We start from the raw sequence: 24,556 nt of genomic DNA, 5'->3' as shown, positions 1-24,556 counted from the left end.
TGAATTTAGTGCTTTTTTAGTATTTTTGACGGAGGGAAAAGAACTTGAAGTATATTTTCAAACAACCTTTATTTATAAAAGAATTAATAATGATTTTTCATGCAAAAAATTAGTTTTTGTTATCAATTCCAAAATCAATTTGATAGAAAAAAAACTGTAAATTTTGATGAACTTTTAATGAATGTTTTTTGTAAAAAAGCAATATCAATAATCCAATAGGATTATGGTTATGATGATATTATCTAAATGAAACCTTTTTTAACATCAACACGATTTTTTGTTGTATCCAAAACAATATTTTTTTTTCGCAAAACAATAGGAAAATCATTTGAAATGAAAATATGATATATATTATTCTCAGTTCTTTAATGAACAAAAAATATTAAAATTCATAATATCGTTTGTTCAATTTTTGAACACATTTTAAACATTCATTAATTAAAATAAATAAGTGAAATTCAATTTCCATTCCACAATAGAATTTTTTCACTGAACAAAATAAAAGTGAATAATTAGAAGTGTTTTAATGACGATTCAAAAAGAAAATGAAATGTTCATTTCAAAAAAACATATAAAAAAAAAGTATTTTCACCCATTATATAAATTGAAAATCACAATAATTGAATAATCTTATTTTTTTCATCGATACAGAACGAAGATGTTGTCAGGAGTGGGGATGTTAGTTTTCAGTGTATTTTTTCTTTTTGTGAATCTTGTTTCCATTACCAAAGACTCGAGTTGGATTGGAGAAAAAATAGAAAAAGAAGAAGATATTGAAATGAATGGTTATTTGCTTCAAATAAGCGAAAATCCTTCAAATGATGAATTTATTAATAATATAGAAGATTGTGGAAGATTGATGGAAAATAAAAAGAGAAGTGAAATTGAAGGAAGAGATTTTCATCATGATGATGAAAAAAGCAAAGAAGAATATGGAAGAGAAATTGGAATTTTGAAGAAAGCTGACATTTGCCAATTTAGTGAAATTGAGGGTTGCTTGGAATGCTTCAATTCATCAGTCATGGAAATGGGCTTGGTTATGAGAGAAAAAGGAATAAAAAGGATTCTCGTTGCGAAAAAAGGAAGCATTGTTTCAATGAAAGAGTGCATTCCTTTTGTTGAGAAACATTCTCCTCCGATAGAACTGGACGGGAGTTTTGGGTCATTCATGAACATTTCAATTCAGCCAAATGTTGAAGGTTTGAATGAATTTCCTCCTCTTTTCACTTCTGAACAATTTGACAGTGATGTTTCAAAGTCATCCATTATTTCGTTGGGTGAATCACATTTCTCGTCTTTTTGTGTGTCATCAGCCCCATTCCTCTCATCCCCTTCTATTCCTCTTGTAACTCTGTCTCACATGACATTTTTCAACATTTCAACAGCAAATGAGGCATGTTCATCTTCAACAACAACGTCAACCCAAACCACTTGCATGATGAGCAGCTGCTTATTTTCTTCTGTTTGCGATGTATATGATGGCGGAATTGTTCATTCTCTGAACAATCCCTTGGCCTTTCTTACTGCCTCAAACACCTCATTCGTTGGGTGTTGTCGAACAAGGAATGTTGTATGCGAAGGAACATCAGACAGAAAGTTGACCCCTGGGAGACAGAATACAACGGATAATGGAGCGAATACATTCACTTGGTGCGAGTGGAGTGGATCGAGTACAACAGGAGAAGCTGATTCCACCACAGATGGGATATCGAGTGGAGGTGCCATTTACATGTACAATCTTGGAAACGGAGAGCTCTCTGTTTCACATTGTTTATTTAACAATTGTTTTGCACACAGTCGTGGAGGTGGAATTATGTGCTATGGGATTAAATCTGTGGATATCGAAAATAATGTGTTCAATGCTTGCACTGCACAAAATCAATATGGAGGAGGATTGTTTACAGTATCAATATCTTCATGTGTCAGAATCAGCGGATGTGAATACCAGAATTGCAAAGCAAGCAATGATGGAGGAGGACTCTTTCTCGAAAATTTTAATGTTTCAGGAACAAATTTAATTGGAACAGAAAGTGGAGGAGGGGAGAGCGCGTGTGTATTTGACTGCAGTTTCACTTCATGTTCTGTAACTGGCATATGGGGCGGAGGCATGTTTTGCAAAAATGTTCCCAATCAATTCAAGATTAGAAGCGTCAGGTTTATTTCGTGTAATGCATCAACCAGGGGAGGTGGATTTCATTTGGAGCCAATAAAGCTAACTGTGCCAGCCGATGGGCTTTATTGCTATTTCCTCTTCTTCCATGAATGCAAATGCTCGGGTGATCCACCACATGGTCACGATATGGTATTCTTGGATAATTACAATTTATATTTTAATTCTTCAGGAAATCCGTTCCATGAATGTTACACCACAAATGCAGATGGACAGAGAATGTGCTATGGATATAATGCTTCGAATTCTGGCTCTTGGATGTTTCAACACACTGAAAAGAAGGATTGGTTGAAAGATAAAACGTTATATGTTTCTGTGAATGGAAATGACTTGTATGAGCTGTGTGGGGCAAATGAAACGTTTCCATGCCTTACAGTGAAGAAGGCGTTTGAGATGTGTGAAATACTATTGAGCTTATCAATCACCCTGATGGAAGGGAATCACATAAGCGAGGTGACAACAATTGAGATTGGATCAAAGAAGATTTCAGTTATTGGGAAAGGCAAAGATAAGAGTTCGATTGGAACAGGAGCCCTTTCATCAACTGGAGCGCTGTTCAGTGTGTCAACAGGTCACCTTGATTTATTGCACATGAAGGTTGACTGTAACTCAAATACAAATCCTTCGCCGAATGTGGCTGTGGTATCTGATGGAGGTGGGTCACTCTCATTGGAGGATGTTGTGATCACCACGAGCAAAACAGGAAATTATGTGATATCATCATCAGTGTTTGTGGTGGCGCTGTCGCAGCTGTCGATGGTTGGTGTGGAGATCAAGAATATGAATATTTCTCAATCATTGTTCTCTGAGCAGGATCAATCTCCATCTTTTTCATTATCTTCATCACTTTTTTCTGCAGGCACAGAATCAACAGAGAGCATTCTCGCAAATATGAATGTGAAAAATGTGAAGTTGACGAATGGAGATGGGGTGGTTGTGGCAAAGAGTGTGGCAGAAGGGGAGACATTTGTTGTTCAGAATGTGACAATCGAGGATTGTGAGAGCAAGAATGGCAGTGGAGGAGGGATCAAGGTTGATCTATTGTCACCCACAAGCAAGCTTCGTGTTGAAACATCAGCAACAATCAAGAGATGCACAAGTGGGAAATATGGAGGAGGGATGATGCTATATCTGGCTGACAACTCGATTGACTTCTCAATTGTATCAGTTGACTTTTCAGGGTGTTCTGCTTCATTGGGAGGGAATTATGTGTTTGTGAATGGGAGCAATTCAGCGAGCTGGGGAATAAGCTCCTCAACGCTGAATGTCCAGCATGATGAATCAAAATACAATGAGCTGGTGGGATATGATCGGAGTGACACAACAATGAGGCTGTTCCCACTGAATGTGTATTTGGATTCATATCCAGATGCAGCACATGTGGGGAAGGGGAAGGATGGGCTGGGTGGATATGACTCGTGGTTCTGTGGATTTGACTATTATCCGTGTGCCACCATCACCCATGCAGCGCAGGTGAGATATCCCGACACAAACAAGAAGATCGAATTGGATTCAGGATATGAGCTTTGTGAGGCAGTTGGAATGACAGATGGCAATGAATGGGAGATATCATGTGCAACAAAAGGGATGGAGGTTGGGGTGAAAGCACCAGAGAATTTTGAGTCATCTTGTCTGATTGAGGTTCAGAGCAAATGCTCAATAAGAAACATCAAGTTCAGTGTTCCATCTGCTCTGTCTGGTGCGTCATCATCATCTCTGATTTCATCCAACTCCACACTCCTCACACTCACTGACTGTTCTGTTGTTTGTCCCTCTGAGAATCCCATTGGATATTGTTTTGTGAATGTGGTTGGGGGAAAAGTGAAAGTGGAGGGATTGGTGATCACAGAGACCTTGACATTCGAAGAACATTCGCTGATTGAGTTTGGTGAAGGGGTGGAATCAGTTGTGTTTTGTGGGTGTGAGGTGAACAGCGTTGAGAAGAGAAGTGGAGATGGAGGATGGGTGAGTGGAGTGGTTGGAGCAGAGAGAGATGAGGGGAAGAATGGGATAATTGTTATTGAATCGTGTGTTGTGAAGGGATGCAGGTGTGCTGGTGGAAGAGGAGGAGGGATGAGTGTTGTTGTGAAGGGAGAAGGGAGTGTTGTTGTGAATGGGAGTTGTGTGATTGATGGGTGCGAGGCGAAGGGTTCAGGGGAGAGTTCAGAAGGGAAAAGAAAAGGGAGAGGGGGAGGGATGATGATTGTGATGGAGAGCAGGGATGGTTCAATGAAAATGGAATCGGGGGGAGAGGGTTTGTTTGTGTTTGGAGAGAATAACAAAGCTTCATATGGGAAGGATATGTTTGTTGAATGTGGTGGAGGAGTGTTGTTGGAGTGGAAAGTGAATAGAAGTTCATTTTCATTTTTTGATTCAAGTGTGATTCCAGCAGATGTTGTGAAGTTGTGTGGGAGTGAGGATGGGAGAGAAGGGGAAGTGATTCCGCTGTTTGTGTATTTGTATTCAATCGGGACAAAGCTGAGAGTTGATGGGAGAGGAGAGAGGGCGCTGGATCACAATCATTGTGGGTTTGAGGAGTTTGGGTGTTTGACGATTGACTATTGTGTTGAGAAGAGAGCGAGCAGCAATGTGAATGAAATCGAAGTTGCATCAGAATCACGGATAAAGAATGAGATGAAAGTGGTTTCATTTGAGATTCGTGTTTCAGGGAAAGAAGAAGGGATGAGGGTGATTGTGAGAGATGAAGGATCAATAACCCAGAATAACCTTATTGAATGTTCAAAATCATTTGAGATGAGATATTTGTCATTTGTGCTGAATGATGAAATGAATGGGAAGAGAAGTGGATTTATCCATTCCTCCTCATCAACATCAACCATCACAATAACCAGCTGTTCTGTCTCATTTGGAAATGATGAACTGATTGGATACAATGTGATTTGTATTGAAGGAGGAGGGTTGGTTGTGAATGGATTTGTGATGGAAGGGGGAGTGAGAATGAATGGGAAATTGCCAATTGTTGTTTCGAATGGAGCTGAATTGGAGATGAATCACAGCCGAATGAGTGGAGTGGAAGTTGTTGGTGGAAGTGGAGGAGGAGGAGGAGGAGGATGTTTGAATGTGGAGATGGGTGTGAATGGGATTGTGAATGTTGAAGAAAGCAATTTGTCATCAGTGTGTTCAGGGGGGAGTGGGATGAAAGGGGGAGGGATGATGATATCAGTGGGGAAGGGAGGAAGTTTGGAAATGAAGAATGTGAAATATTCAGGGTGTGAAGTGCCAAGAGAGGATGTTGGGGATGGAGGGAGAGGAATGGGAGGAGGGATGTTTGTTGAGCTTCCTGAAGAGATTGGATCATTTGTGATGGAAGGGATGGAATTTGAGGGATGCAATGCCTGGAAAGGGAAGAACGTGTTTGTGTCAGGATGGGATCTGAGTGAGATTGTGAATGAGGAGCACCTGAAATGGGAGATAAAGGAAGAGGAGCTGAGATCATTGGATGAGCTGTGTGGATGGGAGAGGAAGACAACAGGAGAGGAGGGATATGTGATTCCACTGGTTGTGTATTTGTGGAGGAACTGGAGTGGGGATGGGTTTGTTTCGAAGGAGAAAGGAGGAGACTTCAGTGGGTGTGGGTTTTCTGAAGCACCATGTTCATCGATTGATCACTTGATATCACTTCGATATCCGACACTTGGAGAAGGAGAAACACATATTGCCATTGTGGGATCAGGGTTGCTGAGCCATTCCATTTCATTTTCATCATCAATTTCAGAGTCACCAAAAGTGGTGATTGAAGGGACAAAGAAAGGGACAGGAGTGACGATCAGTGATGAAGATGAGAATGATTTGTCTGATGATGGTTCAATGATATCATCGAATGTGAGTCTGTCATTTGTGAATGTGTCATTCACCAAGCCATCCATCACAACCCATCACGAAGTGTTGATTGAGTCAACAGGAACAAACACATTATTGTCAGTTTCAGATTGTTCATTTGGCCCATGGAGAGGTGTGGCAGAGAGTTTTGGATATTGTGTGATGAGGGTGGATGGGGGGAGTGTTGTGATTGAGGGGTGTTCGTTGAGTTTGATTTCAGAGCTGAAAGGGTTGATTGCGTTCAGCCCAAGTGCAGGTGAGGTGACTGTTCAGAATGTGAACATCTCATTTGCTGATGTGACAGAAAGAAGTCTGATTTCGATGATTGAAGATGAAAACCAGATGAATGGAGATAAGAAGGTGTTTTCAAATGGGAACAAACCAGTTTTGAGGGTTGTCGGGTGTTCATTTTCCAATATCACGAATGATGGGATTGGAGCGAGTGTTATAGATGTGGGATCATTTGAGCATGGAATGGAGTGTGTGATGGATGAGTGTTCGATGTCGAGTTGCAAGAGTGGTTTGAGTGATGAAGGAGGGGGGATGAGAGTGGTGCTGAAGAGTGGGGAGTCGGTGTTGAAAGTGAATGGGAGCTCGTTTTCGATATGCAAGTGCTCGAGTGAGACAGGGTGTGGAGGAGGGCTGTTTATTGATGGATCAGACCCGAATGCCAATTATGGAAATGAGAGTCAGATTCCGCCTCTGAATTTCAAGATTGTGAACATCCTGTTTGTGATGAATGAGGCACATGTGGGGAAAGACATATTTGTCAGATGCCACTCAATTGAGCACCAGATCAATGAAACACTGTTTGCGCTGAACTACAACCAGGAGTCACTGAACTCGAACAACTCGATCTGTGGGAGGGATGTTTGGAGCGAGGGAGGTGTTGATCTGATTCCGCTGATCACATTCTATTATTCGGCACAGGTGTTTGTGAGTGGGAGAGGGAGTGATAGCAGGCAGTGTGGGGCACAGAGCAATCCATGCAGCAGCATCGACTGTGGGGTTGAGCACATCCAGGAAGGGGTGATGAATGCGATTCTGATTGATGGAGAAGGGTTTGTGAGGAAGGAGTGTGTGATTGGAGATCTGGTTGTGAATTCATTGAAAAAGACACAGGGGATTGTTCGATTGAACTCCAAGATAGAGAAATCAGGTGAGAAGGATTGTGTGATGGAGTTTGTGAATGAATGTTCAGTGGAGAGGTGCTCATTCCAGTTTGAAGATGGATTTGAGTCAACTCACAATTATCTTATGAAAGTGAAGAACGGGTCAATGGAGATACAGAAATGCGAATTCTTCTTTTCTTCTGATGAACTGAAGTTGAACAGTTCAATTGTGAGTGTGGAAAGTGGAGAGCTGAAGATATTTGATTCAACATTCAGAGATATTCATTCAACAAGAACAGTGCTTTCATTCCATGGAGAATCAGAAGTGACAATTGATGAAACAAGCATTTTGAACATCAAATGTGAGGGAGATATTGTGAGTATTGGAGGGAAAGCGAAAGTGGAGATGAAAGAGATGGGAGTTGTGAATGTGACTCTGTTGTTGGAGGGGTGTGTGATTGTGATAGATAATGCCGAACAAGAGGTGAGTGTGCTGAACAGCTCATTCGGAAAGTGTGTGAATTCGGTTGATAAGGGAAGGATGATGCAGATCAGGAATTCCAAGAATGTGAGAATTGAGGCATGTGTGTTCGATGGAGAAAAAGAAATCGAGGTTGCCAATGAAGAAAACAATAGAAAAGAGGGATTGTGCAAATGGAATGGGTCATTAGTTGGCGTTGAGAAGAGCAATGTGGAGATGAGGGAAACAACGATTATGAAGAGCAAGGGAGGAGGGCTGTGGGTGAGTGGAGGGAATGTGAAGATTGAGAAAGGAGAATTTGAGAACAACAACCCATCGATTGAGGGATATCCATCAGCTCGAAGGAATGCGATTTGTGAAGGGAATGGGGAGTTGAATGTTGTGAGTGTGAAAGGGGGAGATGGATGGAAGGACAACTCATCATTGTGGATATTGGATGAGGGATGCGAATTGGGAGGGATAGCAACTGAAAGAGGATCATCATTTTTCATCCCTGTTTTGGAAGAGGTGAAGAACATAACACAGCCAAATGGGGATGTGGAGTTGATGATTGTGGGAAAGCTGCTTCTTCCATGTGATCTTTCAGTGAAGATGAGCATGAAAAATGGGGATGAAGAGGAGATTGTGAGAAAGGGGATTGAAGAAGAAGGGTTTGTGTCAGAGAATGAGATTCACACATTCATTTCATGTTCGGAATGGGTGAAAGTGAGAGAAGAGACAGAAGTGAGTGTGTGGATTGTGTTTGGGAAAGGAGATTCTTCATCAGCAACTGAGTCATTCATTGTGAAGAACAGGAGTGAAAGTCAGTCAAATGGAAATGAAAGGATTGTTGAAGGAGAGAAAGAAGGAAAGTCTTATTGGCTGTTGATTATTATAATCATGGCAGTTATTCTATTGATTGTTCTGATTGTATCTGTTATTGTCACAATTCGTTGGAGAAAGGCAAAGAATGAGAATAAAGATCTGAGAGAGATTGTGAATGATACAGTGAAGAAAGATCCGAAGCTGATTGAAATGGTGACGATGGAGATGTCGCCAGAGGAGCAATGGAGGAGAGCAGAGAAAGAGGCAGAGAAGAAGAATGATGAGAGGATAAAGAAAAGAATATATGAGACGAATATGGAGCATTTTGAGTCATCAGAGCATCTTCTATCTGAGAGCGGATCAACAGAATATATTTTGGGGAGAGACTCAGACAAGATCCCTCAATGGATTCTGGAGAAAGATGAAGAAGAAGAGACAAGAAAAAGAACGCCATCGCCATCCATCTCATCCACTTCAACGACCGATTCTGATTCGACTTTTGTTCGAAGAGAAGATCTGTGCCCAACCACATCGTCCATGTCTAATCTGGTGGATGCAATGGCCTGTTCGTCTCCTCATGAGAAGCTGATTGTGGATCTGAGGGATTCATTGTTCATGTTGCTTCATGGGCTGAATAAAACAAAGGAGATGGCAATTGGGACTCTGCAGGAGAGGGAGCAGACAGCTGCACAGATCCTGTTCTGGGTGGCCAATCTGGCACTCCATTCATTTGACGAGATGGAAAATGGATTATCTTCTCTTTCCACTCTGAGTCCTCACATTGTTCTGTTTTCAGAACACATGGTGATCTGCATTGTCATGCACTCTGATCTCCTTTCTTCTGATGATTCAGACTCATCATCCATCTCTTCATCAACTGTTGTGACATCTGCTAGTGATGATGATGACAGTGATTCACTTCCCTCGTCTGCATTTGAGGATGAGAGCCTTTTCAAAAAAGAGTGCCTGAGGTAGATGGCGCCAGAGCTGCTGATGAACAAGAAGATGGGAGCAACAAAGGAGTCAGTTGCTTTTTCGATTGGGATGATGTTGTGGGAATGCTTGACTCTTCAAATTCCGTTTGGGGAGTATGAAGGGGAGGTGGCAGGGCAGAAGATTGTGAATGGGGAGAGACCTGATGTTGCAGCAATGAGTGGAAGCGGCTTTTCAGAAGTGTTGAAGCAGTGTGTTGGGATGGAAGTGTCAAACAGGCCTTCGCTTGTCTGGCTGAAAAGAGAGTTTTTCAAACATTTTCCGAAGGATGCAGTCATCATGACCGTGTCAGATGCCATTGACGATGAAGGAGATGATGAGCCTGGGAGTGCTGTTGAAGACACCAGTGTGACATGGAATTCATATTGATGTGAAGATGGGTTAATTTTTTTCAAATTCAAAAGCACAGGGTTAAAAAAGAGATGAATTGAGAAAGCACAAATCCAATAATTCAAATTGAAAATCATAAAACATCTGAAATCAAAACAACAGGATTTTGAAAGGGAGAGAATTTGACAGCTTCGTTCAGAGATTATGAATTTATTTTAAGCATTGTTTACAAACAGTATTTTGGATTTATTATTGTTGGGGTTGAATAGCCTCAACAAGAAGAGTTTGTTTTCGTTTGTATTGAAAGTTTTCTTTTGATGAAATTTGAAGCCATTTTTGTTGGTTGTGAATTTCTTGATTATTATGAAATTGAGGAAAGTTGTTTGTTGGAGATGTGATAAGAGAGATATGAATGACAATCTTTCTTGTGGTATTTGGATAGTCTTTTTCTTTTTGGGTAAAGTCAGTCAATTGAAAATTGACATTTTCCTCTTTCTTATTTTGAAAATCTTTCATATTTTTGGAACTGATCAGCATTGGAGAAAGGCTCCTTTTTTGAACTGATTTCATGATGAAAATCTGAGTTCTTAAAGTAATTGAATTCGAAGGAGGTGAAAACTGTTGCTTTGCTGTGAAAAAGAGAATTTTGTAATCTTTTGTGTGTGTATGATGCGTTGAATCACTATCACGTTTTGCAAAAATCTTTTAAATTGTTGTTTTTATTTTTTGTTGAAATTTTTTGTTTTTGAAAATGTCTGTGATTTTGTAAATGAGTTTTCAGTTTGTTGAGATTTGTTTTTCGTTAGATATGTATATTTTCAGTTCATGTCAATTTGTAATTCAATTGTTAGATTTTGAGTTTTTAATCAAATCAACACCTTTTGAATTTCCTATTATTTTCGCCATTTTTGAATCATTTGTTGTTAATCATTTCTTTTTCTTTTATTTCAGAAATATGAATTCTTATTTTATTGGTTTGGAGCTGTGAAATGTGTTCTTATTTTGAAAGAAAATTTGATTTTTTATTGATATTAGCTGTTTTCTTCTCATTTGGATAATCATTCTTTTTTGAATTTTTTTGTTTCGGAAATAACACCAATTTTTATTCAAAATAGCAGAAATCAGACAAACAAAATCATCATCATGCTATTCAATGATAATAATGTTCAGTCGAGACAAGATTCAATCACGCTGTAAACAGACACATTCATTGTTGTCACAAAAAGTTGTACAAAACTGAATATGATTATTTTCTATTATGACTGAATGTCGTACTAATTAACAAAATATTTTTTGATAAAAAAATTTCTAAAAATAAATGGATGTTACTTACAAATTTATGTCGTTCTTTTTGAAAAATTGCACATTGTTTGCGTTTCAATTCAAATGAAGTGTTTTTTTCAGCTCGTGTTAACGAAGATAATAGTATTCTGATGTTATAAGCACTGAAAAACGGACATTTTGAACAAAAAATAAAAAAATAACCAAAAAAGTATATGAATAGGGTTATTATTTTATCTTGACCCTTTTTCTTTATTCTAACCCAAAAATTATAAAGTGTGAAAAGTTCAAAAAATAACATAATAAAAAGAAAACAAAATCAGATTTAATTCTTCTAATAACTTTCCTTTTTCCTTCACCTCGATTTAATGCATTATCTTTCTTTTCTTCATCAGAATCATCGTTTTTCACATAAAGAAATCTTCTTTTTATTTTTTTCTTTTCATCCACAACGGTCTTCACTTCATCTTTCTCCTTTTCATCCATTTCATTTTTCCTTTCAATATTCATTTTCAAATGATTTTCCCATTTCTCTAAAAGATTTTCGTCGGTTATCACTTTTCCATAAAAGTTGAATCTATTTCTTCTGGATGGAAGGGTAAATTGAAGATTCGGGCAGTTTCAAAAGAACTGGCCCAGAAGTATTATGCAGAACACCACTGCAGACAAAAGCTTTCTGAATTACAGAAGGAGACAATGCAGTGTGGATGGCTTGAGGCTGAACGTCGGAAATTGCTGCTCGTTTGGAGGAAGATGAAGAAGAAGATGGAGCCTCAAATCTGTTTGTCAGTTCAGATTTGAACACAGCAAACACTCCTCTGTCCAGTGGTTGACAGAGGTGTGTGCTGTGTGGCACGAAGGTTAAAACGTCGACTTGTTGTTTTTGGAATTCTCTCCAAATAGATGGATCTGCGCGAGATGCATGCGAATCAAGAAGGAGAATAATGTGTTGATTTTCAAGTGACATGCGCTTTCTTCTTTCGATGATGAAAGGCAGAAGAACGGTGAGAGCATGCCTTTTAAAGCACTCGTTTCCCATCCAGCCGCTTCCATTTGGCCATATCTCAAGCGTTGGAGATAACAGGCTTTTCAGCTCTTCTGGCAGCTTTGCACTTGTCCACAAAATGACTGAAGGAAAGGCATATCCGTCCGCTGCAACAGCTGCCACGAATGAAGAATTTATCATTCTTGGTGGTTCCTTCGAAAAACCTGCTTTTGTATCTGCTGTATGTACAACAAGCTGTTTTGAGTCTGTGGGAACGCGCGTTGAAGACTCGTCAATGTTAATAATTAAAGCTGGATAATTATGGAACTTTTCATACAGCTCGTCGAGTGTTTTGTACCAGGGTTTTAAAACACTTCTGCACGAAACAGCCAGTCTGTTAATGTCCAGATTCTTCGGCGTTCCAGTCTTCAGCTCCGGATGACGCTTGACAAAGCCATACGTGGCTGACATTGAAACTTCGGTAAACGGTGCGTCTTCATCATCGTTGTCGTTTATTACATTTTCCATATGAAAAACAAATGATTAAAACATTTAAATAAAAATTAAATAAACCAATTCTCTTGTTTTTTTTAAAGTTAAACATGTTCCAGACTTTGCTTCAATGTGAATAATATCCATTACTCTTTGTTCCTTTTCGCCCACCACTGCTGCAGGTCTGCCAACTTTTCCAACAAGCCTTCCTTTTCTCAGCGCTCTAACTGCATTTTTTATTCCAGTGCGACTAAATTCCTTAGAATTGATAGCATCAGTTATACGAACAACTCCATCAACAACGATGCGAGCCATTCGCTCAAGCCGACTGTTGTATTTTCTATACTTGAGTGATGACATTGCACGATGCAGTTTTTTCTTTCCTTCTTTTAATTTTATTTCTGTTGATATTTTCATTTTTTTAATAATATTTTTATGATCATAATAATTTTTTATTTTAATAGAGATGAAATGAAAAAAAATCGAAAAATAACATTTTAAACAAACAAAAGGTTTTATGCCCCATGTAACCCTCCAATTCCACACAGAAGTTCAATGAAGGGGCTAAACCCCCCCATCTCCCCCCCATGCGAAATTGGGTTTGTTTCAAAATGTATTTATTTTTATCTGTTGAATTCATATATATACTTAAAATTCTTTAAAAATATGAAATTGTGGGAAAAGTTAATGATTAATTAAAAAAAAAAGGTCAAGATAAAAAAAAAAGGTCGAGATAAAATTATAACCCTATAAAACATTTAATTTTATACGATGATTTCTTTTTGTTGCTCGTGAGATAATGGAATCATTTTGCATCTCAATTTATGAATGCCACTTCATGAATTATTCTATAGCCAAAACAATTTGCCGATCAAAAAAACATATTCATCAATTTTCTCAGAAAATACACAAATTGGGTGATTTATAAACCCGAACATTTTTATAAACCCGGCTATTTTTTTTGTTCGTTGAAACAGAATAAATACAACATAAAAATACAAAAAGCAAACTTCTATATGTTTATTTTACTATTTGATGGTAGAACAAAATTTTTTTTGTTTCAGTTTTAGTTTTTGATGAAGATCAAAGGAATTTTTAATTTATTTTTTATCATTTGTTTTGCTCGTTTTTAAGCAACTCTCTTTCTTTGTTTGTTTTCAATTAAAAGTTCAAGAAATATACATAACGAAGTTTTATAATTCCAAATGTTCTATGTTTTTATCTTTTTTTTCGAATGTTTTTCACATTTCATCATTTTTGACAAAAAATATGAAAATATGAAAATTTCTGAACTTTTATTTGATGTCAAGATTTATGTGTAACAATAATATGTTAATAAGATAAAAATGCATTGGAATTCTTCATTATAAGTCATTTTAAATTTAATTGAAAACAAAATAAGCATATTTGTCATTTTCGAAAATTGATGTGTGCTTCATGAGCAACAACATTTTTCAACATTTCAACATGGTAAATACTTTATGCAAACCTATTTCTTTTCATGCATATTATTTTTAATATGCCAAAAATATTGTACAACTGATAATTTTCATTTTTACATATTTTTTGTCAAAAATGATGAAATGTGAAAAACATTCGAAAAAAAAGATAAAAACATAGAACATTTGGAATTATAAAACTTCGTTATGTATATTTCTTGAACTTTTAATTGAAAACAAACAAAGAAAGAGAGTTGCTTAAAAACGAGCAAAACAAATGATAAAAAATAAATTAAAAATTCCTTTGATCTTCATCAAAAACTAAAACTGAAACAAAAAAAATTTTGTTCTACCATCAAATAGTAAAATAAACATATAGAAGTTTGCTTTTTGTATTTTTATGTTGTATTTATTCTGTTTCAACGAACAAAAAAAATAGCCGGGTTTATAAAAATGTTCGGGTTTATAAATCACCCTATTTTCATTTCGAATGCAAAAATGATTAAAATGAATGCAAATTTTTTATTTTGAATGAAAAAACTATTAATTCGTATTCAAAATTAATAATTTGATTGCAAAGATTATCATTTCGAGTAATTTTTGGTGTATATTTACAAATGATTAATTGTATAAAGAAAAAAAAACAAAAGAGAATCACAAACAGTACTATTCTATTGTTCAAAAATGTGGAGATTTTTTTGAAATATATATATTGTATTTTTCTTAATTTTTGACGGTGTTGAACACAATTCAAAAAGAAAAGATAAGATAAGAAAAGATTCAGCGAAGTATGAATTAAAAATCAAAAGATTCCATTTTTAAATTTCCAATAAGTAGCATACATATTTCTCAAAAGCTTGACGTGACAAAAAGAAAAGTGTACAAGCAACCATTCTAATAAAACCATCAAATTTGCTGTTAGAGCAACACAAAAATTCAAGATAATAAAAGAGAACAAAATCAAGCCAAAAAAAATTATAAAGTAAAAATGTGCAAGTTTAAAAAAAACTAGAAAAATATAGCGTGCATGAAAAGATGACCCAATCAATGGCCAGAGGCATGTGGACCGACAAGAGACTGAATCAGAGAAGAAGATGACTGCGGAAGCGACATATTTGAAGAAGAAGACGACGACGAATTTGATGTGGATGATGAAGACGGAGAAGGCGAGAATGATGATGAAGAAGAGGAAGAAGAGGAGGATGTTTTTTTCTTGGAAAATTTCTCCGATTCCAACTGTTTTGCTTGCTTAATAATTTCTGTCATTCTTTCGTTTTCTCCTTCTCCATCTTCGATTCCATCTTCTTTGAGTATTGCATTCGCCTCGTTCTCTCTCACAATAGGGAGCTTCGGCGTAGACAATTTGGATGTCTGCTGCTTTTCGGAGGAGAAAGAGGAAGAGGAAGAGGAAGAGGAAGAAGATGATGAAGAGGAAGGGGTGGTGGTGATGGATGATAAAGATGATGCTGCAATTGAAGATGGTGGAGGAGGAAGATGAATAGAATGGGGCTGTGCATCAGATTGAGTGGGCAGTGAATAAGGAGGCTGAGATATGGATGATATTGTTGAAGTTGAAGAAGAATAAGAAGAAGAAGCGCTTCGGAAAACTGAGGAGAAAGGGGAAAACATATTGGGAGCTGAAGAAGAAGAAGAAGAAGGAGAAGGAGAAGGAGAAGGAGACAATGAAGAAGACGAATCAGCTTGTGAAAAGTCAGCTGTCTTATCCTGCAGATACTTCGAGACATCTTCGTCTGAAAACTCTTCGTTCTCCTCTGATGGAATCTCAGCACGCTCAATTCTTTTCTCAACTTTCGTGTTTGAGAGGGCTTTTGCCTTTCTTCTCTGGCTTTCCACAAGCTGCTCATGCTCCATCTCCTCTTTCGCTTCTTCGATCTCTCTTTCTTCCTTCTTCCTCATCTTCTCCTCCAGTTCTCTTCTGCTTTTGCTTTCTCCTGCACTCGACATCAAGCCATCTTTTGGATTTCTAATCATTTCTTGTTTTTCTCTTTGTTCGCTTCTGTTTTCATCTCCAACAGCACATTCGACACTGCTTTTCTTGCTGTTTTTGCTGCTGATGTTATTTCCAAATGCAGAAGATTGAGAGGATGTTCGTGTAGTGGAGAGCAAAGAAGAAGAGGAAGGAGGAGGAGGAGAAGAAGAAGAAATGGAAGAAGATGATGATGAAAGAGGAGGAGGAGGTGGTGGTGGAGGAGGAGGCGGTGGAGCAGAAAAGACAGAGGAATGTGTCAATGAAGATGCTGTTGAAGGAGCAGAAGAAGCAGAAGCAGAAGCAGAAGCAGGCACCTCGTCAAGCTCACTGGATGCTGCTTCTCCTTCAAAGCATCCATTTGACAGGGCGCTTTCTTCTTTCGCCTCGTCGTCCACCTCCTTCCAGGAAACAAGGGCCAAATCGAGTGAGTCTGGGTGTGTGACGATGGAGTGCAAAGAAGAAGACACAACCTCCAGCTGCTTCTTGATCTCCTTCAGTGTTGGAGTCGGGATGAACTTGATTGACTTGAATCTGAGGTTGTTTTTGAAGAGAATATTTAGAATGATATTTCAAGAGGAAATGATAATAATAATAAAATGCAAATAAATGAAAATTTAAAAAAAAAAAAAAAAAAAAAAAAAAAAAATTAAAAATTAAAAATTAAAAATTAAATGAAATAAAAGAAAAGAAAAGAAAAGAAAAGAAAACCAGTCACACTTTGCATTTGGAGAGCACAGCTGTCTAACAGACTGTAAAGCTTCTCTTTCGCATTCAGAATCTCCGAAGCTAATCACATTGATTGCACAAGGCGATGAAATATGGTTTGTCGGAGAAGATGGAGATGATGATGCGGGAGAAGAAGAATTAGTAGAAGAAGATGATGATGATGATGAAGCTGTGGAATTAGAAAATGAAAAAACAGATGAATTTTGCTGTGTCGATGATGATGATGATGCAGAGCTTGAAGGATGGCACAAAGTTGTCGATGACCCAACCGCAGTGTCATTAAGAGCATCAGACAATGCAGTTCTAGAAGAGCAGCAGGGAGACACTCTATCATCATTTTCTGAAACCGTCTTCTCAATCTTCTCTCGAAACACATTAAGTTTCCACTTAAAAAGAAGAAAATATGAAAAATTAGAATAAAAAGTGTATAGAAAAAACATATTCAATAAACAAATTTTTTATTCATTTTAAAAACATTAATTTTTTACTTAAGACTCGCAAAAAGCACAAAGAAAAATTCAAATTTCGAATATAAAAAGCAATTTTTTTTCTCAAAAAACGCACCATGTTCGGTTGCCCTGGAAATACAGCTTCATACGTTGAACGTGCAGACACAATCGTAATTTTGTCCAAAATTGAATGAGTTTTTGGCAGAAATCGAGAAGAACTTAGTTCAACCCAGCCTTGCTTAAAATAACAATACAGCAATAACAAAACTTGTTGTCAAAACAGAAGAAATAAGATCAATTGGTAATTACAAACCTCAGCGTTGGTAACAATGAAAACATTTGAAGTGTGCTGCAAGCAACGAGATAAAATATCTGAAACTTCATTATCGAGTAAGCAAAACTCTTTTTCCGATTCTTGATCAACAACAAATTCTTGATTAATATAATGCTTTTTGAAAATTGTGCTACTGGCCAAAAGAGTATCATCCCTATGCAACATCAAATTATCCGTTAATATTTCAAAATAATTCAAATCAAATACAATTACAAAACATATGGCATACCAATCAAAAAAGAATATCGTCAATTCCATTTGATCAGCAAGCTCATCTTTCTGAGAATCACTGCAACAAAGTGAATTACAGTTTTGAATTGGATTAAACATTGTCACAAATAGATAAATAATTGACCCTATCAGAACTTGCCAAACAAGATCGATAAAGGAAATAGAAAGTTGCGAAAAAGCAAGCATTTCGCAATTGTTGCTGCCCAAAAGTTAAATAGCTATCTGCGAATGCAAGCACAATTATTACAGAACGCATCTGCAATTTTTCAAAACTTAAATTACATAATTACCGTTTGAAACAGATTGTCACTTCTGCATAAAATTGAGAATATATCAGAAATAAACATTTCTGAAGCAAATAAAAATGAAAAAATATTTACAATGGGACAATCACATTAATTAAGAAAGATGGAAAATGATAAGAAATATATGAGAATAGAATAATAAATACATATACAAAGGTGAAATGGAAAATTTAAATAATAAAATTATTCAAAAAAAATCTATAAAATAATATCACTTAACTTGGATTCTTCTTTACAAAAGCTCAAAGTATTTTAATTCTTTCATTATTAATACAAATAGAAACTTGACATTTTTTTTTTAAAAAAAAAAAATAAGCTGTAATCCTCATTTTCACAAATCTCATTACTGGTTTCGTTTGTAAAATTCTCTTACTCAATATTATTGAAATTTGAAATCCGAATTCAAGCAATGGAATCATATAAACTATTTTTCAATTAATGCTTCATTAAGACTACAATTTATTTCCTTCCGACTCTCAAAAACATCAACTGCATCAGATATTGTAAATGTAGCTACGTTTGCAGGGAAATGCTGAATTAACTTTCGTTTTATGTTTCCTAAACCAGTTCTCTCATCCGAATTTATTGATAAATTTGATTTTACTAACTCAAAGAACGTTGATAAATGAAAAGTTTCCAAGCATGGTCTCTCCCCATTCACAATCTTCTGCCCTGCCACCTCCCCTTCATACTCCCCAAACGGAATTTGAAGAGTCAAGCATTCCCACAACATCATCCCAATCGAAAAAGCAACTGACTCCTTTGTTGCTCCCATCTTCTTGTTCATCAGCAGCTCTGGCGCCATCTACCTCAGGCACTCTTTTTTGAAAAGGCTCTCATCCTCAAATGCAGACGAGGGAAGTGAATCACTGTCATCATCATCACTAGCAGATGTCACAACAGTTGATGAAGAGATGGATGATGAGTCTGAATCATCAGAAGAAAGGAGATCAGAGTGCATGACAATGCAGATCACCATGTGTTCTGAAAACAGAACAATGTGAGGACTCAGAGTGGAAAGAGAAGATAATCCATTTTCCATCTCGTCAAATGAATGGAGTGCCAGATTGGCCACCCAGAACAGGATCTGTGCAGCTGTCTGCTCCCTCTCCTGCAGAGTCCCAATTGCCATCTCCTTTGTTTTATTCAGCCCATGAAGCAACATGAACAATGAATCCCTCAGATCCACAATCAGCTTCTCATGAGGAGACGAACAGGCCATTGCATCCACCAGATTAGACATGGACGATGTGGTTGGGCACAGATCTTCTCTTCGAACAAATGTTGAATCTGAATCAGTTGTTGAAGTGGATGAGACAGATGGAGATGGTGTTCTCTTCCTTGTCTCTTCTTCATCAACTTTCTCCAGCATCCATTCTGGAATCTTGTCTGAATCTCTCCCCAAAATGTATTCGGTTGAGCCACTCTCAGACAGAAGATGCTCTGATGACTCAAAATGCTCCATATTCGTCTCATATATTCTTTTCTTTATCCTCTCATCATTCTTCTTCTCTGCCTCTTTCTCTGCTCTCCTCCATTGCTCCTCTGGCGACATCTCCATCGTCACCATCTCAAATGCCTTCGGATCCTTCCTCACTGTATCATTCACAATCTCTCTCAGATCTTTGTTTTCATTCTTTGTCTTCTTCCATCGAACGGCTAGAACAGCAACAATAAGAACAATTAAAAACAAAATAACGAATATTATCGCAATTATTGCAGACCATGATGATTTTCCTTCTTTTCGACTTTCAACAATATTTTCTTCTCCTTTTGGATCAATCTCACTTCTGTTCTTCAAAATAAGTGAGTCAGTTGATGAAGGTGAATTTATTTTTCCAAACAGAATTGATATTAAAACTTCAGCTTCCGCAGGTGCAGAAGAAATTGCTGAGGATGGAATATTTGCATGAACTTCCATTTCTGAAACATAATCCTCATCTCCGAAAGTGTAGTTTCCTTTAATATGAAGATCTTCCACTTTCGTTACAAGGAGCAAAAATAGACCGCAAGGCAAAAGAAGAGATCCCGTGCAGTTAAGTTTCAACACATCGTCTTCTTCAACAGCGTTTACGTGACGAAGAGAAGGAATAAACAAAACTGAAGACACATCGCTGATTATTCCTTTTAGTTGGCATCCTTCATTCAGAATCCAAAATGAGGTGTCATTCATTAATCCATCTCCATTTTTGTAGCTGATAACATTCAATTCTCCTGAATCTGAGCAGATGATGTTTCTGCGAACAGATGGATACTTCTCTATCGACGGGCTGTTATTAATAAATTCTCCTTTTTCAACAAGTACATTCCCTCCAGAAATGGTCATGCCTCCAGTAGATGAATTTTCGATTGTTGTATCTTTCAATGCAACTGAGCTGTTCACTGCATCCACAAGAGATCCGCTCCATTTGCATATTTCTTCAAATTTTTCATTCGTTTCATGATTTTTCTCATTCCTTTCTTGAAGGTCATTGCTTCCGCTGATAGAGCACGATGAGAACATAATATCTTTTGAAGAATGAATTGAAATTGTATTCCCTTTTTCACTCGATGTAGAACAATTGTTGAAAGAACAATTAATTATGTCAAGAGGAGCTTCAGTTAACTTTTCGATAAAAACAGCACAGCTAGATGGACCAGCTGATGAAATGTTTGCAAAATTCAGAAGAGAAAAAGATGTTCTTGTGTGTTTGCTAACATCAAGATGTGCATTACCAGAAGAATGGAAATAAATGATTGAGCCTCCAAGCAGGCTGGTGTTAAAAACTCTAACATTGGTGACGAATGTATTTTCAGATATTTTGAAAAAGTTTATTGCATTATCCGATAAGATGAGCGAGGATAATACAATGTCCGAAATGCTTAATGAAGAACTCTCAACTTGAAAATTGACAATAGAATGAAGCGATAAAGATTGGTATCTGACCAATTCCATAATTAATGATGCTGCAGATATTCGAAATAATTGCGAAGCAAAAGCAATAGAAGTCAAATCCGTAGATTCAAATGTGGATGACAAAATCTTCAAAGATCCATTCACAGCATCGAAAATAGCGTTATGCATTAAATGCGTCTGAGGAGAAAACTTAAATGAAATGGATTCAATAATAACTCTTGAGAATGTGTTCAAAAGTGAATCACGAGTCTTCGAAAGATCTGATGAAAAACTCACATTGCTTTGTTCTGTGCTAAGCGCAAGCATTGAAAGGTTTTTCAAATCAATTTCGCTTTCAATGAACGTTTGTTGGTCAATCATTAGCCTGCTCTCGAATGTGCGGACCAAATGTTCAAGTGCATAACCCAAAGAAATGCAAGGCTGTTCGTAACTTCCACATAGCCTCGAATTTGTGGAAGATTTGTTTGGTGCATTTGATACTACGATGGTGGAATCCTGATAGATCGTAATAAACTGCATCAGATCTGTATCATCAGTGTGATCTGTTGCATCACAACCAGAGAACAAATGCAGCTGCGATGGAATTGTTCTGAAATCGAGTTTAAATTGCGTTTCATTGATCTGAGAGGATATGTTATAACATTCCACAAATACGTTCCAGCCAACATGCGCTAGATTAAATGCAAAAGATACATGATTTAAAAGAAAATCGAGCTCTTTGTGAGATTTCGCTGAAATGAACAATGCACCTCCTCTTCCATTTGAGTAACTACAATTGCATTGCGTAAAGGTACTGTCAGTGATCCTTAGTGATCTTCCTTCATGCAATGAAAACATCACTGCGCCTCCTTTTGTCGAAGAAGGAGCAGAACAAGATTCAAGAGAAGTATCATTTATGTTTAAATCAACTTGCTCTTCTTCCTTTTCAGACTGGATAACACTTGCTCCTTTGTTGCTTCTTTCAATCGATCTGAAAGTTGATCCATTGATAAGTATATGTGTAATTATTATTTGCTCATTATTAAGCGATTCTTGACCAGCACCAATGCGAATAGCACCTCCTTCATCGATAAAACTTGAAATAATCTCCAAATTATTAAAAACAGATTCGCATCCAAATGAAATTACAAAAGCATCTTTTTTGTTCTTGTTGTTTTGAATCGAAATACCATCAATTTGAAGCTTTCCCTTCTTCATAATTACTATAGAATAATCGTTTTGATCTGCCTCATTTCCAACATTTTCAAAAGAACAATGAGCAAATGAAAGTGAATCACCAGAATTTATCACAATTGTTTTTATAGAATTTGTTCCAACAGCTTCTATTCGAAAGGCTATATCCAAAAATGTAAGATTTCTTTCATTACTCATTGAAGGAACTTCTCCCGTTGATGTGTGAGATTGAAGATAAAATCTGACACTATCTTTATTGTTTTCTTGCAACTTTGGCTTTAAAAAGCAATTTGAAAGATTAAAGTGATCATTGATTACAGCAGTATCTTCAGCATAAATTGTCCATTCTGTCAGATTCATATCTCTTTGATTTATTGCCTTTCCGAATGATTTGCACGGAACATCCACACTTCCACAGCCTATCAGATCGAAATTTACAGTCGAAAGATAAACATTAGAATACACACGAGGGACGAAAAAGTGAAGGAGATCTATTGGTTTGGTAAAAATTTGTCGTTTCCAATAAAAAGGTTCTCATCGTAATTCATGCCATCGAAATTTATATTTAAAGTATTCATCGATACAGACTCACTCAGATTGTTAACCTAAAAATATGTTTTTCCCAAGAAATGCAGAATTTCCTTCAAAACTGCATGCCTTTATTAGAAACGGCTCTTCAAGAATTGAGAGGAACGCATTCAAATATACAAAGCCTCCTTTTCCAGATGTATTTGAGCATTCACAGTTGTTGCTACTTGATTCATTCAAAGAAAAATATTGATACTCTTTTAAATAAACGCTTAACGCCCCACCTTTAACACTGCTTGGAGCGCAAGTATCTCGGAAATGTGATTGATTTATTTCAACTGTAGATTCAAATAACATCAGTGTGGATGATGATAACAATTCAGACAAAGTGCATTCGCTGATTGTTATCTTTACATTTGTTGATGAAATAATGGCACATGATATCTCAGATCCAGAGATACCAGAAAAAGAGCAAGAAAAGATCTGTAATAATTTGTCTTCTCAGTTGATGGTGCAAATTTTATGAAAGCAGATGCAGAAGAAATACTTGGATGAAGAGAAAAGCACAAATTTATTAGATTTGCATTATTTCTAAAACAAATAACATTCCCAGAAGGAATACTTGAAGGAGGATAAACATCAAATTGAGTAGTAGTTGTTGCACCAGTCATTTCGCATTCAAAATCGTTCATCTCAATTGCTTCTTTAAGTGTTACTATTGAATTTATAATTATATTTCTATCTATCAATTCAAATCGTAAGGAAATAGGATGTGATAACGATGTACAAGTGTATGAATATGTTCCACAACCACTTAAGTCACAATCATTATCTCCTCCAACATATCCAGTTCCATTAAATTCCACAAAAAATGCTTCTAATTCGATTGGAACGTTTTCATTTCCTTCCTCAAATCCCATTAAATCTCTGTTTAGCATATCTTCTCGCAAAAAGTTTAAAGAAGTTGCATTAATCAATTCCTTCAGGCACCGACATTCGATGAAGATATTTGTTCCTCCTTTAGATGCGCTGCATTCAGTGAATGAAGTGCTTGTCACAATAAAATCGCTTGCACCTTTGTCAAACTTTAGGTACATTCCTCCATCATATCCGTTTCCTGGTAATAAATTCTTGCATGAGCACCTGCTGAATGAGGTCTCTTTTTCGCTCACTCCAATTCTCAGCGAACTTCCATAATTCGACTCAATCCAAAATCCACCACCATTTCCATCTTCTGTTGTGCAATCCTCAATAATAACATCATTTACTGAAAACAGTTCATCGCTTTCAATAACTTTTTCAAAGATACATCCGCTTCCGGTCTTTCTTGAAATGCCTGAAAATGTTGTATTAGAAATATTAAGTGAAGGTGCTTGTAAAGAGCATGGCTTAATATCAAAAACAGGCTTGCCAGAAAGGAAAAAAGAAGAAACATTACACATTCCAATTTCTGTTTTTGAATTGCATCCAGAAAAAATAGCTGCGGTCAGGCTATTTGAAGTGGGAGGATAGCTTCCTTTGATAATGCAATTGTGTATTATAAGCTCGCCTGAGTTCGTGCTATGAAAAATGGTTATTTCTGGAGAAGCATTTTGACTCAAAACAATAACGATATGTTCGATTTTCAGAGACCCTGTCCCAATTTGAAAGAAAGATCCATTTGTTGAACAACATTCTATCACTGGAACGAATGTTTCGTTTTTTCGACTGATACAAACAATGTTTTCGCCAATTAATATCTGTGTTTCTTTTATCAGTGAGCTCTCAAGAATGATTGAAAAGTTGGTGGACGATCTAGCTTTTGTCACAGAAAACCCAATTGTTCTACATTTTTTGACTTCAAGCCCACAAACGTCAATGTCTTGACCATTCTCAAAATTCACCAAATGCGAGTCAATAGTTGTTGGCATCAAATTAAAAATATAATCTTCATTAACATACATTAATACTTGGTTTTCAACTGAAGTTGTTAAGCATCCAATCGTTGGATCAAAGAA

At 36.9% G+C, this 24,556-nt stretch overlaps 5 protein-coding genes across 5 annotated transcripts; 2 read left to right on the top strand and 3 right to left on the bottom strand.

The window, feature by feature from the left end:
* Window positions 1-513: 513 nt before the first annotated feature.
* Window positions 514-9,382, top strand: MONOS_9366 (uncharacterized protein; the record flags this gene model as incomplete). The annotated part of the gene is made up of 1 exon (XM_067879859.1): window positions 514-9,382. The coding sequence occupies exon 1, from the start codon at window positions 659-661 to the stop codon at window positions 9,380-9,382; it is 8,724 nt and encodes a 2,907-aa protein (XP_067725170.1). The 5' UTR covers window positions 514-658.
* Window positions 9,383-9,412: 30 nt separating this feature from the next.
* Window positions 9,413-9,769, top strand: MONOS_9367 (uncharacterized protein; the record flags this gene model as incomplete). Its single annotated transcript, XM_067879860.1, has 1 exon — window positions 9,413-9,769. The coding sequence occupies one exon, from the start codon at window positions 9,413-9,415 to the stop codon at window positions 9,767-9,769; it is 357 nt and encodes a 118-aa protein (XP_067725169.1).
* A 1,819-nt stretch (window positions 9,770-11,588) lies between these two features.
* On the bottom strand, window positions 11,589-12,524 carry MONOS_9368 (uncharacterized protein; the record flags this gene model as incomplete). The annotated part of the gene is made up of 1 exon (XM_067879861.1): window positions 11,589-12,524. The coding sequence occupies one exon, from the start codon at window positions 12,522-12,524 to the stop codon at window positions 11,589-11,591; it is 936 nt and encodes a 311-aa protein (XP_067725168.1).
* Window positions 12,525-14,584: 2,060 nt separating this feature from the next.
* On the bottom strand, window positions 14,585-17,756 carry MONOS_9369 (uncharacterized protein; the record flags this gene model as incomplete). Its single annotated transcript, XM_067879862.1, has 5 exons — window positions 14,585-16,448; window positions 16,635-17,029; window positions 17,208-17,330; window positions 17,406-17,580; window positions 17,656-17,756. The coding sequence occupies 5 exons, from the start codon at window positions 17,754-17,756 to the stop codon at window positions 14,972-14,974; spliced, it is 2,271 nt and encodes a 756-aa protein (XP_067725167.1). The 3' UTR covers window positions 14,585-14,971.
* Window positions 17,757-18,767: 1,011 nt separating this feature from the next.
* MONOS_9370 (uncharacterized protein) lies at window positions 18,768-24,001 on the bottom strand (the record flags this gene model as incomplete). The annotated part of the gene is made up of 4 exons (XM_067879864.1): window positions 18,768-19,621; window positions 19,687-19,757; window positions 19,807-22,450; window positions 23,182-24,001. 4 exons carry the CDS (start codon window positions 23,999-24,001, stop codon window positions 18,768-18,770), a joined length of 4,389 nt encoding a protein of 1,462 aa, XP_067725166.1.
* Window positions 24,002-24,556: the final 555 nt, after the last annotated feature.

The sequence above is a fragment of the Monocercomonoides exilis genome (genome assembly GCF_001643675.1).
Source record: "Monocercomonoides exilis strain PA203 chromosome Unknown scaffold30-1206723, whole genome shotgun sequence".
Lineage (NCBI taxonomy): Eukaryota > Preaxostyla > Oxymonadida > Polymastigidae > Monocercomonoides > Monocercomonoides exilis.
The sequence above is the reverse complement of the archived record's forward strand: the minus strand, read 5'-3'. Positions and strand labels throughout refer to the sequence as shown.